Genomic DNA, 17,001 nt, shown 5'->3' on the forward strand with positions numbered 1-17,001 from the left:
CAACACACGTCTGGTGGCCTTGTAAATTTCCCTGCTGCTCTAAAATCCCATGGCTCAAGCTGAGTGAGGGGTGTAGGGTTAGGGAAGGGCGGGCACACCTTGGTTGATCAGATGGCCTGGTGAGTGGGGGAACGTTCTGGGAAAAAGTGCTTGGAGGTGAGAGAGCACGGCAGGTTGGCGGTAAATCCCAGCAGAGTGTCTTGCAGGCTTGAGAGCCAAGCGTTGGTGATTTTGAGAGCAGACGGTGCTTTTTCTTAGCATGTGGTTCTGCAGCCAAGGTCGCTGATTCACCAGGACTGCTGGTATTGCTTTCTCATTCCTGGGCCCATCTAGTCTCTCAGGTGGGGGCTTCCCAGGAGGTTCTCATGCCCACTCAGCTTTCACTTTATATATAAGGAGTGGAGGGCCAAAGAGGACATGTGACTGCCCAAGGCACAAATTGAATTGGAGACCAGAAGCCAGGTCTCCCAGCCCCACAGATGGGGCAGTCCTTGTGCAGGGCTCAGGGCTGCGGGCCCGACCCTCTCTCCCTGTACCAGGGCTTGGTGCCAACGTCCTTCGCTCTCAGGGCTGCTGCTTCCAGGGGCTTCACGCCCCCAACTGCCCCCTCCCCAGATTTTTATTTCAACGTGAGTGTATTCAAGCCATTTGTTAGTCTGTGTGCTCTGCCATGCGTCTAACCACTCTCAGCACCCTTGATGCATCTGGCAAGACTCATTTCCTTAATATTGGGCAGTCGGGTAGGCATAGAGGCGGATGGATAATGGGTCTTGAGGGCTGGGACCGGGGTGGGGCCCGGACTTGCAGGGAGCGATGGAAGGTGCCCGCAGGTGTCCACTGGTGGGGATGGGCTGGTGCGACCAGAGAGGCACGGGTCCTCCTCTGGGCCCCCGCTTCCTCCTAGGGCGCAGTAGGGTCTGCCTGGTGCTCAGGCTGTCTGTTCGACAACAAGCACGGTAAGCACCTGCTGTGTACTGGGCCTGTTCTCGGGATAACCGAGGTGATTTTGCCCTCTAAGGAAGTGCAGGCGGGGTAGAATTCCTGCAGATACGTAAGTGACAGAAACGTCCAGTAGAAGGAAAGCTGCTCTGAGGTCAGGGGAGGGAGGGAGGCATGGAGGAAGGGGCTGACATTTGTCACCAAGCAAAGGCTCGTGTGGCAGAAGGGACCATGAACAGTAGGCAGTTAGGGTATGATTCGAGGGGAGGGTTCAGGAGGCAGATTAGCAGGAGGCAAGGGGGGTCCCCTTCGCTCCACCCTGTGAGCCCCCTGAAGCACCTCTCTCTTTCCCCTCCTACCTGCCAGGGAGGAGCTGAGGGGCCTGTTCCAGGCCCGGGCCAAGCTGTCCCCTGTGTGCCGGGCCGTGGCCGGCCTGGAGGGCACCTCGCAGCAGGCCCAGCAGAGGAGCTGCACGGTGCGGAGGACGTTCGCCAGCAGCTTGGCCGCGGTGAAGAGGAAGGCCCCGTGCTCCCAGATCAAGCTGCAGATGGTGAGTGGGGGCCCTGTCCCCGCGGAGTCATGGCCTCGCTGCCCGCCTCCAGGGTGGCTTACCCACCCACGTCATCTCTGAGCTCCCCAGCGAGCCTGAAGGGGCTGGCAACACCCACGTTTCACCAAGGAAGAGACCGAGGCTCAGAGAAGCAAAGAAACTTGGTGGAAAGTGATCCGTCCAAGTCTGAGGCCAAAGCCTCAGCTCCTTGGTTTAGCTTAAGCAGCTTCAGGAAGTTTGCAGGAACCACAATTGCTCTCTTGACCAAGGTGACAAATGTCACAGCCAGACCAGTCCCGCCTGCCTTCCTCACCTCTCACAGGCCTGCATGTTGACCTCTAGGCTCTCCATAGGGGAGGCGGCAGGACCCAGCACTGGGTGTAAAGATGTTACCTGGACACCTTGATCCAAAAACAAGTGGTCAGGCTGAGTCAGGCTGAGCTCCGGAGGGTGGGATGTGGGAAGGATTGGTTTGAAGAAATGACTCGTAGCATATTATACTGGAAAAGCCCGCAGACCAGGTCCCGGGTTCTAGTCTTCCTTTTCGGCTAGTGGTCCATGCGGCCTGAGGCCGCTCACTTGTCCTCTCCATGTCCCAATTTCTCCATCTGTTATAATAAGGGTTGTTATAAAGGTCCTTTATTTCTCATGAGTACTAATCAGGCCACGGATAGGAGGTCCTTGGTGTAGGACATAGGGGCCCCACAGAGATGCCCAGGCCAGACCGCATATACATTTGGGGAATGTTCAGACCCCTGTCTGTCTCACCCTGGCCCTGACCGCGACCCCGTCTCCTCTCTGTCCTAGGATGCATTGATCAGCGTGATCAGACGGTCTCAGTTACACTTCATCCACTGCCTGGTGCCGAGCCCAGTGGTGGAGAGCAGAGGCGGGCAGGGCTCTCTGACTCCACCGCAGCCTGGTAGAGACAAGCCCGGGGCAGGCGGGTCCCTGCCCTTGGACATCCCGGCACTGAGGGTGCAGCTTGCAGGGTCCTACATCCTGGAGGCGCTGCGCCTGCACAGGGCAGGTAAGCGGCGGCCTGGGAGCGAGCACCTTGTCTCTGACTCCTGGGACACGCTCCTGCGCCAGTGGCAGCCGAGGGACAGGAGCATCAGCTATGTGCCAGGAGCTTTCCATGCGGCATCCCGTCGAAACTGCCCAGCAACGCTGTGAGGGGGGAGCTATGATTACCCCATTTTACAGATGAAGAAGCTGAGGCTCAGAGAGGAGAAGGGACTTGCTTAGGGCCACACAGCGGGATGCGGCAAAGCCTAGGTTTATGCCGAGGTCTCTTTGAGTCCAAAGCACATCTTATTTCCTGACTTAGTTGTGAACTCCTGGAAGACTACAGGTGTGTCTTACTCATCTTCCTTTCAACAACAAACATCTCAGGGGCATCTACCTTGGAGCAGAGGGTGAAATTTCCACAACGATTAATATTTGGTCTTCAAGACACTCAGCCTGGTTTGGGAGATCTGTGTGGAAACAAGCCTGGTCCGTGATGGGACCAGGGCATGTGTCACATGGGGATGCCCAGAGGAGGAAGCAGGGAGACTGGGAAAACCTCCTGGAGGAGATAACGTCTTAGTTGAGTCTTGGAAGGAAGCAGGTAGCTCACCTCTGGCCGGTGCAGGGAGAGGAAAAGCTTGGCCGAGGGATCACCGTATGCAAAGGCAGGGAGGCATGGAGGAGCCTTGGTTTTCAGGGAATCGGGTTCAAAATGAGTGGGGGATTGTGGGAGATGAGGGGCGGATCCACCAGGAGAGACAGCCTGTGAATGCTGTCTTCGGAAGTTTGGCTTTCCTGAGTCCAGCTGAGGAGGTGATGGGGTGATAGGGGAATGAGGGGTTTCGGCCAAAGGAACGAAGTGTCAGGCCTGTATTTGAGAAAGCAAGCGTGCACCAGGGTTCCCCCATTAGCTCATCTTATGAGTTGAGTTTGATCTGAAATTTTCCCATTCTCTTCTGCCTCTGAGACCCCATAGGCCACCCCATGGATTCCCCTCCCTGCCAGAAACAGCTCAGGCGAAGTCAGCGGATGGGGTGGCAGGGCTGGCGGGGAGTCTGGGTGGGCACCCATTTGTTTAATATTTCTGTGGTCACTGACGCCTCAGCTTGTGGTCACTGCCCCCGTGTCCTCCCACCGCGTTAATACGGAACCCTGGGCATGAGGTAGTTGACGGAGAAGCAGGGAGCAGCTGGAAGCAAAGATGAGCCCCTTGCTCCCTTCAGCATCACATTGATTTTCCCACCTGTCCACGCAGCCACAGGCACAGGAAGACAGATACTGTCGCACGGGCAGAGCGAGGTGGTCACAGCCCGTGGCTGATCGATGGCGCCCCGCTGGCCGGAGGCACCCTGGCCTGAGGGTTGGAGTCCCCACGCTCAGGCGCGGGTCAGCGTCCCCTTCCTCCCTGCGGGTCCGCCCTCTGTGTTCTCAGCGCCGCCGGACTCAGGGAGCTTCCAACTCAGTGAAGGGTTGAAGTCTAGTGGTATGACTTCCCAAATTTCTGTCTCCCAGACCTGGTTCATTTCCTCATTGTTTTCTTGTTTTGTTTTGTTTTTTAATTAATTTATTTATTTTTGGCTGCATTGGGTCTTCGTTGCTGTGCGCGGGCTTTCTCTAGTTGCAGTGAGCAGGGGCTACTCTTCCTTGCGGTGCGCGGGCTTCTCATTGTGGTGCCTTCTCTTGTTGCGGAGCATGGGCTCTAGGCGTGCGGGCTTCAGTAGTTGTGGCTCGCGGGCTCTAGAGCGCAGGCTCAGTAGTTGTGGCTCACAGGCTCTAGAGTGCAGGCTCAGTAGTTGTGGCTCACAGGCTCTAGAGTGCAGGCTCAGTAGTTGTGGCTCACAGGCTCTAGAGCGCAGGCTCAGTAGTTGTGGCGCACGGGCTTAGTGGCTCCGCAGCACATGGGATCTTCCCGGACCAGGGCTCAAATCCATGTCCCCTGCATTGGCAGGTGGATTCTTAACCACTGTGCCACCAGGGAAGTCCTCCTCATTGCTTTCTGCTCTGAGTCACTTCTGTCTCATACCATACAAGAAATATTTACAAGCATACAAAGATCCATACACATGTATCACATATTTATCGTTTGGAATCTGTGCACATGTAACGTATACACGAGCAGACGTTGTTTTATTGTGCTTCGCTTTATTGCGCTTCACAGAGAGTGCACTTTTTTACAAATCGAAGGTTTGTGGTAACCGTCTGTCAAGCCAGTCTGTTGTCACCGCTTTTTCCTACAGCATTTGCTCACTTTGTGTCTTTGTGTCACATTTTGTTAATTCTTGCAATGTTTCCAACCCACCACCAGCAAAAATTTACAACTCGCTGAGGGCTGAGATGACGGTTAGTATTTTTTAGTAATAAAGTATTTTAAAAAAATTTTTAATTTATTTTTATAAAAACACAGAATTATAAATAGTGTATCAATTTACTTATTCAATTAATACCCTTTAGTAAAAATAAAGTGATTATAAAATTCAACAGAAAAATACTAGTAATGAAGTATTTTTTAATTAAAGTATGTACATTGTTTTTTAGATGTAATGGTATTGCATGCTTAATAGAATATAGTATAGTCTAGGGACTTCCCTGGTGGTGCAGTGGGTAAGACTCCGCGCTCCCAGTGCCGGGGGCCCGGGTTTGATCCCTGGTCAGGGAACTAGATCCCGTGCGCATGCCGCAACTAAGAGTTCGCATGCCGCAACAAAGATCCCGCGTGCCGCAACTAAGACCCGGCACAGCCAAAATAAATAAATAAATATTTTTAAAAAGATGAGTTTAACATTGAAAAAAAAAGAATATAGTGTAGTCTAAAGATAACTTTTATACGCACTGGGAAACCAAAAAGTTTTGGGGGTGCTTTATTGTGATGTTTGATTTGTTGCAGTGGTCTGGAACTGAACCTGCAACATGTCAGGTGTGCCTGAATACATATACACATGCACGCATGATCCACACATACATATGCTGTTTCTCAGGTACCTACGATGTGCTGGGCACTGCGGTTACACATACTAACTGATGTTGTTCTCACAAAGCCCTTAGCACAATGCCTGGAGGAGAGTAAATGCTCAGCAAACCTTACACATGGGGCAGACTGGTGGACACAGCTCAGACTCTGGAGCCAGTTGGCCTGGGCTTGACTGTGGCTGACACTGGCAGGGCCCTAGGTCGTGCCTGCCTTCTATCTCCTGTGATAGCTCAGGTCTCAGAGAGCTGTCGAGTGGGTTGATAAATTAATAAGGGAATAACAGAAAAGTGCCTGGACCTGGGAGAGTGCTCAAAACACATCAGCCTCCTTTATTGGGTTGGCCGGAAATTTCATTCGGGGTGGCACAGCAAAACCCGAACAAACTTTTTGGCCAACCCAATACTACAATCATCATTGGATTTAATCCTCATCGTGACTGTGTGACAGGAGATCTTATTACTCTCATCTGACAAGTGAAGAACTTGAACCTCAAAGAAATAGGGTCATTTGTCGTTGGTCAGAGGGCTAATCAGGGCAGATGTGAGATACGAACCCAAGTAAGTCTGACTCAAAAGGACAGGCCTGTAACCTCCCAGCCCCCAGGTCTCTGTGCGGTCAGCATCCTTCCAACCTGGCCTGAAACCCTCCTCTTCCCCCGGGAAGGCTTCATGGATTTGCCACATGTACCCACCATGACTCTTCCTCATGGTTTATGCATTTGGCTTATTGTAAAGTGAAGTCTCAAAATGGAGTGAGATTTCGCCAGACCTTCTCCCATCCAGCCACTTGAGGGGTCTTTTTAAGGCAACTGAGGCTCTACCACGCCCCTTGTATCCAGGATGAAGTTCAAGCCTCGAGGTCTGGAATTTGATTTCAAGTTCTTTGGGGACCCAGTCCCTGCTTGTCTTTGACCTCGTTGGTTACTCTCCACTGGGTTCGTTATCATCGCTGTCTGGGTTTGGATCCCATCTGGGAGAGTTAGGGTTGACTTCACTTTGGGCTACGTGGCTTGAACTCTCTGGGCCTCAATTTCCAATCTATATAATGGGTGTAATAATGCAGTCCCCAGAGTGTCTGTAACACAAGGAAGTTGTTATCCTAGTGTCTTGCACACATAAAAGCTCAGTAACTGCTTTTGCTATGACTGTGGAACAAACCTTGTATTTTCCTGCTGTGGCTCCGTCTGCCTGGACTTCCTTCCACACCAAATCCGCTGGCACACTCTCAACGGCCCCTTCAAAGGCCAGCTCGAATGTCACCTTCTCTCAGTAGCTTTTCAGATGCCACTTCCCAGTTTCCACACAGAAGGGTGCAGCTGTGTCCATCCTACATGTTAGATTTAACATGTAGATACCGTCTGATGCAGCATTTCCCACATGCAGTCTGTGGGGCGGTAACAAGTATTAAACCAAAAAAAATTTTTTTTCCATGGTCCAAGTTTGGAGAACTCTGGGTTAAGGAAAGCTAATAAGGGCATCTTCCCTGCAGAGGTTCTGGAGCCTTTGATGTCAGTGCTCACACAGATTGTGACCTTCTAAGAAGCAGATGAGGGGGCAGCTTTTTCAAACTTTCATTGGAGCCTTTTATAGGATCCTTGTTCTGGGGAATGCAGTTGGGAAATGCTGATTGAACCCAATTTCTTAAATTAGCAAATGGGGAAACTGAGGCCCCAAGACGTGAGGGCACACAATGAGTAGCAAGGCTGGGAGCAGACCCCTGGACCCCTGGGCTGGGCTTCTCATTTGGATTCTTTGTTCTTCTGCTCCCCCCACCCCAGGCTACGCTGACCACATGGGGCTCACTCAGTTCCGCCGAAGATTTCAGGTGCTGGACCCTCTGCTCATGAAGAAGCTCATGTTGGCCCCCGAGAGAGTGGATGAGAAGACGGTATGTGGAGCCAGGTGATGGAGAGGTGGAGGCCCCATTGCTTCTGCTCCATAGGGGATGGCCCTGGGGGCAGCTGGGATCTGAGAGCTGGGCCTTGGGGGCTAAGATGACGGTGGCGTGAGGTTTGACTCAGACCCCTGCTCCAGACTTCGCCCCCTGCCATGTCACTTAGGACACCGCCTATCCCAGAATGGTCCTTCTGAAACCCTGTGTGAGGAAGTGCAGGGAAAGAATTAGAGCCACGAAAAGAGCAAGTCCCAGCCAGGAGGGCTCCTAGCAAGATGAAAAGTCATCATTCCCACCCATAGGAGTGTTCCACACGGCACCAGCACCCTGAGGTATAGTCTATGAAAAGAGGGCTCTGTGGTCCCAAACACTCCCCCTCAGGGCCTTTGCACTAACTGTCCCCTCTGCCTGGAGCACTTTTCTCCCCAGTCCTTGCCTGGCCAGTGTCATTGTCATCTTGCTATTCAGATCTTGGCTCAGATGCTATTCTCCATCACATTATCTTATTTTAATAGTTGCATAGCACTTATCCTTATCTGAAATTATACACAGATTGCTTGTGTGTTCTCTAGCTCACAGCAAGTGCTCGATAAATTTCCCGTTGGATGAATGAATGAAAATATGTACCTAACCTTGTTATTTCTGCCCCTGGGTATCTCCTTTCTCCATCTCTACTGTAAACTTCTGGAGCCGGAAGTCTTCACCCCTAGTGCCAAAGCCTCGGTAAATGTTTCTATTGAGAATGGCCACCGGCTAATCAATGATGATAGAGCTCTTCAGAATTTGCAAAGCCCTAGTGCATCCTCACAACAGCCCTGCAAAACAAGAGCTATTACATCTCTTTGATAAATGAGGAGACGTAGGCTCATGGAGATGAATGATTCCCTTGAGGCCACACAGCCGAGCGTTCATAGGTTTTTTCCTTGAACCCAAATTTCTTGATTCCAGGGAGTGCCTTTGAGAAAGCCTGAACTCCAGAGTCAAACAGACTTGCAGTTAACTCCCAGCTGGGGCTGTGTGAATGTAAACGAGTGAATCCATCTTTCTGCCTCAGTTTCCTCATCTGTAAAATGGGAACAACAATAATACCAACTCCAGTGGGGCGTTTGGAGGATTATATGTAATAGTATAATTGATGTGCTTGACGCAGGGCCCGGCATATAATAAGGGCTCATTATATATGAACTACTGTCAGCAGCATCAGCACCACCATCATCATCTTTCAAGGCCAGAGTGATGGCAGCCAAGCCACACAGACTGGATATTCACAACCATGTTGAAACTCCCCCTCCAAGTGAGTGTGTCCGTGCGTGCCTGAGCTCACTGAGTCGTGAGGCAAGAAGAGTGAAAAGAGTCACAATTCTTAAGTCCTCTCTCGGCTCTTTTCTGCGGCAGGGGCCAGGGCGCAGGCCACCTCCTGCAGACAAGGCGGCATTTCTCTGTGGCCCTCCTGAGTCACCGTGGGGAGGGGACCTCAGACGCAAGCTGGTGTGGAGCAGGGCTATCCCCTCCAACCTGTCTTGGAAACCACGAAACTCTGCCTGGCTTGGTGCCACCAGCCACTCTGTACCAAGCTTCATTGGGGTTCTTTATCCTAGGTCCCCCCCAGTCTTAATCTCCATTCAGAGCATCTGGAATGGAACCATTGAAAGGGGCTTGGGCTCCTCTGCAGTTGAAAACAGCACAGAAGTGGGGCGTGGGGGAGCTTTCTGCGGGGGCAGTGGGAGTAGCATATGGAAGCATTTCTATTCTGGACGACTCAGCAGTTCTCTCTTGTAGCCAAACCGAAACCACCTCCATACCCTCGCTGGAGGCCTCAGAAAGTGGAAAATTACAAGTGGAATGGACTTGGGAGTTTTTGCTGCTGCTTATTCTCTTTTTATTTGCTCACAAATTTCATTTGCTGCAGCATAGGATTTTGGTAGCAACAAAAGGAAACGCCATCCTGCCTCTTATGAAAAAGCTGATAAATATTCATTTGCCAGGCAACATGATATGCCATGAATTATACATGAACACGTGCTCGGGTGGGCAAACTGTCAGCCTCTGTGTGCAAAGCATTTAAGACCTCAGGATTTAATAAGACAAGTTTGACAGCTAGAAAAGGTCAATATTATCATTAGACACTAGACAGCAGCAGAGGGAATTCATTGTCAGGGTGTGAAATGGGCCTTGGTGTGTCCCCTGTGTGCCCAACATGCACGTGGTGCTTAAACAAGGCTCTTTCCCAGTGAAGTACTCTCATTTGGAGGGTCCCTGATGGATATTTTGTGCTCCCGAAACAAAAATAGTGTGTGCCTTTTACCACAGATGCACAAACCCTCATCACAAAATACCAGGCGTAATGTGAAAAGGTTACAGCTCTCAGTATATAAAGCCTCCCTGCTCTGGGAATTATCCCCATTTTACAGCAGAGGCAACTGAGGCTGTCACCCCCAAGCCGGGCAGTGGGGCAGTGGTAGAGCTGGGATTTGAACTCAGGCTCTCAAATTGCTCATATAGGGCTCTTTACTATTTATTGTGGTAAAATACACATAACATAAAATTTACCATCTTAACCATTTTCAAGCATACTTAACCATTTTTAAGCATAGTGACCTTAAGTACATTCGTATTGTTGTGAAGCCACCACTGCCATCCATCCATCCATGGATCCATCCATCCATCCATCTCCAGAACTCTTCATTTTCCAAAACTGAGACTGTCTTCATTAAACACAAACTCCCCATCCCCCGCCCCCCAACCAGCCCTTGGCAACCACCATTCTGCTTTCTGTCTCTATGAATTTGATTGCTCTAGGGACCTCATATAAGTGGAATCATCTAGTATTTGTCCTTTTGTAACTGGCTTACTGCACGCAGTATGATGTCCTCAAGGTTCACCCATGTTGTAGCACATGTTGCAGCACAGTCTTAAAAGAAGAATTTCCTTCTTTGAAGGCTGAATACTGTTCCATTGTGTTTATGTAGTACAGCATTTTGTTTATCCATTCTCTGTCAGTGGACACTTGGACTGCTTCCACCTTTTGGCTATTCTGAGTGACCCTGCTATGAACACAGTGTACAAATATCTCTTTGAGACCCTGTGTTTGATTCTTTTGGATATATACCCAAAGTGGAATTGCTGGATCATATGGTAATCCTATGTTTAATTTTTTGAGGAATCTCCAAACTGTTTTCCGTAATGGCTGCATTATTTTATATTCCCCCCAACGAGGGTTCCAGTTTCTCCACATCTTTGCCAACGTTTGTTATTTTCTGGGTTTTCTGTTTGTTTGTTTGTTTTGCAGTAGTTATCCTAATGGGTGTGAGGTGGTATCTCATTGTGGTTTTGATTTGCAGTCCTCTGATGGTCAGGGCTGGTGAGCATCTTTCCATGTTCATAAAGGACTTCCGAATGGGAGCCTTTTGAAGACAGAGTATTCCGTGAAGTTTTGTATCGAATGTGCCATCCGTGATGTTAATTTAAAATAATTATTATTGATCCCGTCCAACTGTAACCAAGTGCCTGCTTTGCACCAGGCCCTGTGCTAGCTGCCAGAGAGACAGGAATGAACAGAACACAGCTTCGTGGGGAAGAAAGATGAAAATGAGTAATTTCCAGACAGAGGGATAGTTCTGGGATGCCCCAGGAAACACATCTAAAACTTCTGATTTTTGCAGCGGGGGTGAGGGTGGGACATTCAGGGAAGACACCTCAGAGCAGATGATGATTGAGTTGAGCTTTCTGGGACAATTTCGAGGAATCAAGTAAGTGAAAGAGTACAGGGCAAGCCACATTGGGAACAGCATGAACAGAGATCCAGAGTCGCGAGGTTACATGGCTAATCTAGTGTGGCTGGAGCATAAATGCTGCCAAGTGTCAAGAAAAGGGTCTGAGGTTGTTGGCAGGGGCCAGACCACAGTCATTGTTAGCAGGGATAGAGTCTGGGCTTTATCAGGTGGTCAGTGATAGCTAACCAAAAGGTTATCAGCAGGAGCATGGCTTTGAAGACCAGATCGTTATTATTTGAACTGGCTTAAGCAAAATTGTGAAGGAAGTCAAGTTGGCTCTGCCCATTCCATGGCCCTCTATAGGGAGCAGTGTTTTCACGCCAACTTCCAGCCGTTGAGGATGCCCGTCTCTTCTAGACACCCAGGCACCTGCTCCGGTCTCCAAAATGACCCTGTTTCCCCTCTGTAACCATCGTGGGTCCCATTCCTCTCTCCCAGGTTATCCCATCTGGTTAAGATTATGCCTTAACCCACACTGAAGCCCTCCCAGAGTGACCTCAGGCAGGTTCCTGGAAGAGCTCATTCGGTTCACCTTGGCTCTGTCCCAGATTCTGGTCCCTTCAATCTCTCTGCTGCTGAGGCAGGAATCACTCAGTCTCCCTGATCCATGATAGGAAAGCCCTGGGCCCACTCTCTTCCCCTGAGTCTACAGTGATGATTGATTTTAGCCAACCAAATCTGTGTCCCTGGGGACTTGATCTGAACACACCTAAGGCATGCCAGTCTGTCTTCTCAAAGGCAGCCACTCTTATTCCGTCTTAGACCCTGGTAGACACTCCCGATTTCCTCTGAATTTGTCTCAGAGCCCTTTTCTGCTGGGGAGAGGCCCCTGTGAGCCCGTGACTGGGGCGGAGGGGTGGGGGGAGGGAGAGAGGGAGCTGTCCGCTCTCACGATGCTAAACGATTTTTACAGGGCCTTCCATAGCCTTAGCCCTCTGGAATTTATTCGTCATCCTTTTCTTTCTCACCTTGCTGTCCTCCTCCAGTTGGGGTCTACTGTTTTAATAATTCTACATGTTTTCCATTCTGTGTTAACCAACCCAATTATATAAATATGTGTGTGTTATTTATATGTTCGTCCATATAGTTTATGCTTTGTGCCAGACATTCTATTTACAGTCTTGAGCCTATAGAGTTAAAGAACAGAGATATAGTCCCCACCCTTATGGAATGATTTGATCAGTGTGTAAGTGAGAGTTTTCAGTGGTTAAAAGCATGTGGTTTAGAGCCAGACAGACTTGGGTTCAAATCCTGGTATCTGCCATCTCTCTTTCCATTCATCCGTGCCCCATGATGCTTGATAGCTGTATGACCAGGGACAACACGTGATAGGGCATAACAAACTGCCTGGCACATAGTAGGTGCCCAAACACATGGCAGCCATTGGGTCATGGTGTGGGTTTCCTGCAGAAGGTGCTGTACTGACAACAGCCAAATGGTTTACTAGGAGAGCATCTATCTCCACAGACGTGGGTTCCCTGCATCACACTACCTGCTGAGGATTGAGTTGGTGAAGCTCTTCCCAGCCATGGCTCTTTGTGGTTCCTGGAGTCTTCCGCTGCTTGTCTGGCGTGTTCAGCTTAACGTGAGATGTCAGACTGTGTGCTTTTTATTGAACATTGGAGAGAAAGCTCTGTGCAAAATTCTAGGACACAAAAGGATTCTGCAAGTGGAGGCATGAATTTGGTTTCTCCCAGGTACATTGAAGGACTCATAATTTGAGCCTAGAATGGTGAAGGTGAAGGGAGTGTCATCACTCTGCAGTGCCAAAGAGGGGCATATAACCTCAGAACCTCCACCAGTTATTAGTACTTATTGAAACTTGGCATGTGCCAGGCATGATATTAAGTACATTATGTGCATTGTAAGAGCTGCTTGGAAGTCTTTAAGTCCAGCATCCAAGCCCACAGAGGGTTTCTGTTGACTGCTTTTTATAGCTACTTTATTTATTTATTTATTTATTTTTGGCTGTGTTGGGTCTTCGGTTCATGCGAGGGCTTTCTCCAGTTACGGCAAGTGGGGGCCACTCTTCATCGCGGTGCGGGGACCGCTCTTCATCGCGTTGCGCGGGCCCTTCACCATCGCGGCCCCTCCTGTTGCGGGGCACAGGCTCCAGACGCGCAGGCTCAGCAGCCGTGGCTCACGGGCCCAGCCGCTCCGCGGCATGTGGGATCCTCCCAGACCAGGGCTCGAACCCGTGTCCCCTGCATTAGCAGGCAGACTCCCAACCACTGCGCCACCAGGGAAGCCCCTGTTGACTGCTTTCTGTTTCTTTGTTTTCTTGAGTATAGGTCACACTTTCCAGTTTCTCTGCATGTCTTGTAATTTTTTGTTGAAAGCTGGCCATTTTCAATAATATAAAACTGCATCTCTAAATTCTGCTCTTTTCCCAGTTACTTGGTAACTTATCTGAACTAGGGTTGTGGAGTCTGGCTCCCCCATGTTGTGAGACTGCTGCCATCTCTTTTCAGTTTGTTTCACTCTTGTTTTTATTATAAATTGTGGTTTCTCAAGAGTTGCCCCTGTGTCCGCACAGCTTAGTGGTCAGGAGAGGTTGTGGTCAAACATTTTGAATCTGTAAAGCTTTTATCTAATTCTTATGGTACTCTCTGTGGGTCGGAAAATGTATTCGACATTCAGGCATTTGCAGTGTGCCACAGATATTACTTTCTATGTGGCTCTTTCACATGTTTTCTGCCTGTGCACATGGCCTTATATTTAAGTAGGGCTATTTAGATGCCTAAGGCTCTCTCAGTCCCTCCCGTGCATGTGTGTAGCTTTCCAGATGGCCAGGAATATATGGGAGGTTCTCAAGGCCCACTATGACTGTCCCATTCCCTATATCTCCTTGTTATAGGGACCTGGCTAGTCACTGGCCCATTGCTTGCCCCTGTCAGGATAACAGGCTAGCTGTGCCATTGACCTTCTCCATTTGTTTGCTGCCAAGAGCACTACTGTTTCTGACAATGTTCCTGGATGTGGGATGTCCCCTTACTTTGCTCCTTGTAAGTGAACTCCTTCTGGCAGCAAAGTGGATGGTTTTCACAGCTTACCTCGCCCTGGTAGGACCACTGCAGTGACAGAGCTTAGTGGGGAGTGGAAGGGTCTTGGTCATGACTGCCATAAACTCCCACGGTTCTTAAAGGCCCAGTAGTTTCTCTTGAATAAATGTTTCTCAATTTGCTGTATCCCCTTGCTCAATTTCCAGAGTATCAAAGTTGTTGTTTTTGAAAACTGTATCCATTTCTATCTTTGTTTTGGGGGGGAGAGGATTTATCAAGCTCCTTGTATGGCATTCTGGAAGTCTCACTCCTACACACTACTTTCGTGGTCTCATTAAACCGCCACCACATCCTTGTAGCATAGGCATGACTACTCCTATTCTAGAATAGGGCACCAAGAGGACCAGAGGGGAGGGGCGGCGTGCTCAGGGTCACACAGCTAGCAAAGATGGAGCTGTACTGGATCGCAGCATCCGAGGGCAGAGAACAAACTGAGTTCTCTGATTCCCTGGGGTTGTGTCCCCCTCCATTACTTCTTAGCATGTGATGTTTGACAAATCCTTTCATTGCACTCGACCTCACTTTCTTTCTCTATAAAATGGGCATAAAACTTCCTAAGATAGTCACAGAGATTTGAAAATTAGATGAGTTATGGGTAAAACACTTAGAGCAGTGCTCAGACCCCAAAACACAAGGGAAAACTCTTTTTTTGGAAGCAAAATGGCCAACATTTTACTCAGCCTTCCATGCCGAGAGGTTTTACCTCAACTGTCGGGACAATTCAGATGGATTAGCTGATTCCATAAAGATGCGGAACAAGGAAGAAATTTCTTACAGCCACCTGGATTCTTGCCCTGTCATCCACCAGCTGGCTCTTAGACAGTGATCGTATTAGGTAGAAACAAATGAAATCACTGGTATTTCACCTAAGCAAGTGACAATTTCATGTGGTTCGATCTAAGAGTACTATTAATGTTGATAATGAGAGCAACTGAGTACAAAGTCACTGACAAAGTCATTTTCATGTACATATTCTCAGTTAATTGTCCCGGCCCCTGTACAGTCTAGGCAGGGAATGTTAGCATCATTTTGCAGGTGAGGAAAATGAGGGTCAGAAGCACAGTTCAGTGCCCGCAGCCACCTGTTCACTCTGTCACTTGGACCTCAGCGCCCTTATCTGTACAATGAGGTCAACAGGACAGAATATCTCTGTGAGGCCTAATGTGCTTGGCTACACAGACATCTAAAGGGCTCTAAGAAAGCAGGGAGACGGAGAAGAATCCTTGGATCTTGTGGGGCCGGGTGTGTGTTTTGGCCGTGTTTGGGGTACACCTGAGCAATGGAAGCTTAGTCCGCATTCTGCAGCACCTCTGCCATTTTATCCAAGAGGGAGGCCGCTAGGACCAGCTCTGGGACATCAGGACAGGCTCAGAATGTTTCCTGAGTGCCTACTGTATACAGCTATTTTGTGAAGCCCTCCACAGGCACAGCTACAGAGTCTTCCATAATAGGTGCCGTTATTTCCCCCCACTTTTCTGAAGAGCAGCCTGCAGCTCAGAGTAGAATGCTTGTGCAGGGTCACACGGTTCGTGAGTGGTTAAACGAGAATCTCAGTCCAGGCGGATCTGACTCCACATCCTGATTTTTTCCTCCCACACGTGGACTCTGGGCGTTAACTCCAAAGTAGGTTAGAAAATTGTCACCAGCTGTAGGCTTCGTTTCTTTTCCATCCGTCCATCTTGTTTTCAGCCAATGTTTATTTTGTTTTCTTCTCGTGCAGAGAGAAAAAAAATGTTGTAGTCTGGATATGTTGGTTTTATGCATTCTGCTGCCTATAGCTCCCTTGGAACATTTTTGGCTAAAATGTAATAAGTGAAACCACTGAATTTTTGGAGGGGGCGCTATGGAATGTTCCTCTCAGAGGCCAGAGGAGGAAACTTCCCCCCAGATTACAGCCTCAGAGTAGACTTTTAATAAGCATTTTTTTTTTTTTATTGTATCTTAGGAAGTTTTCTGTGATGCCAATGACCCATGGAATTGAAACTCATCTACCAGATCACTGTGTCTCATAATACCTTTTGCTTCTTTGAGTGTCGCAATTACTTTTCTGACAGCTTATTCTGAAGATAGACTTTGTGATTTCCGGTGAATGGAAGGTCCGTGAGGGGTGGTGTGAGGGTGGAGCGGGAGGGGAATGGCAGTCACCAGGGAGCGAGGCACGACCTGCGTTCATCTGAGGGTATGGATCTCTGGCAGGCTTGTTTCAGAGCCTGCGGGCCTATACGACAAGAGGAAAATTCCATTAAATGGCTGGTGGTTTGGCTAAGGCTGCATCCAGGGATCTCTGAGTGAATTTGTTTCTCCTGGAGGGGGTGGCCTTTCTCCACACTCCCCCCCAACCCTACCCCGTTTCTACCCTCCCTGGGTCTCTCTTGCTGGGCGTTCCTCATTCAGTCATCATATTTATTGAGCTCCTACCGTGTGCATAGAACAGTACCAGGTGCAGTGGAGGAAACAGGTGAATTAAACACAGGCTCTCCCTCCCTAACCTAGGTCAGGAACACAGGGTTAAAGGCCACGCCATTTATTCACATACTTGGGAGAGTGAGGCCGTCTCCGGCACGTGTGATGAGAAGGACAGGGTGCTGGGGAGGCTGTCACGGGGGACACAGCAGGTGAAATCCCCAGTAGCCCAGGGCCCTCTGCAGCTGTCTGGGGCCTGGGAAGCAGTCGAGACATAGGTGTTGCATTGTGGCCCGACACACCTTGATTCGAGTCTGGTTCGGCCCATGTGTAACTTATAACCTTGGGGAAATGCTTTCATTCCGTTTTTTTTAAATGGTGGTAAAACATAGGTAACATAAA

General features: G+C 49.4%; 1 protein-coding gene across 3 annotated transcripts in view; it reads left to right on the forward strand.

The window, feature by feature from the left end:
- The window catches only part of MYO18B (myosin XVIIIB), a gene marked incomplete at its 5' end in the record, with an annotated part of 221,140 nt that overhangs the window by 67,678 nt on the left and 136,461 nt on the right, over positions 1-17,001 (forward strand). For all 3 annotated transcript variants that reach the window (XM_082355033.1, XM_082355031.1, XM_082355032.1), the window contains 3 exons: positions 1,306-1,489; positions 2,297-2,519; positions 7,246-7,355. In XM_082355033.1, the coding sequence (XP_082211159.1) occupies positions 1,306-1,489; positions 2,297-2,519; positions 7,246-7,355 (517 nt within the window). The remainder of the gene's footprint in view (positions 1-1,305; positions 1,490-2,296; positions 2,520-7,245; positions 7,356-17,001) is intronic.

Source organism: Balaenoptera borealis, assembly GCF_965194805.1.
Source record: "Balaenoptera borealis genome assembly, chromosome: 14".
Classification (NCBI taxonomy): domain Eukaryota; kingdom Metazoa; phylum Chordata; class Mammalia; order Artiodactyla; family Balaenopteridae; genus Balaenoptera; species Balaenoptera borealis.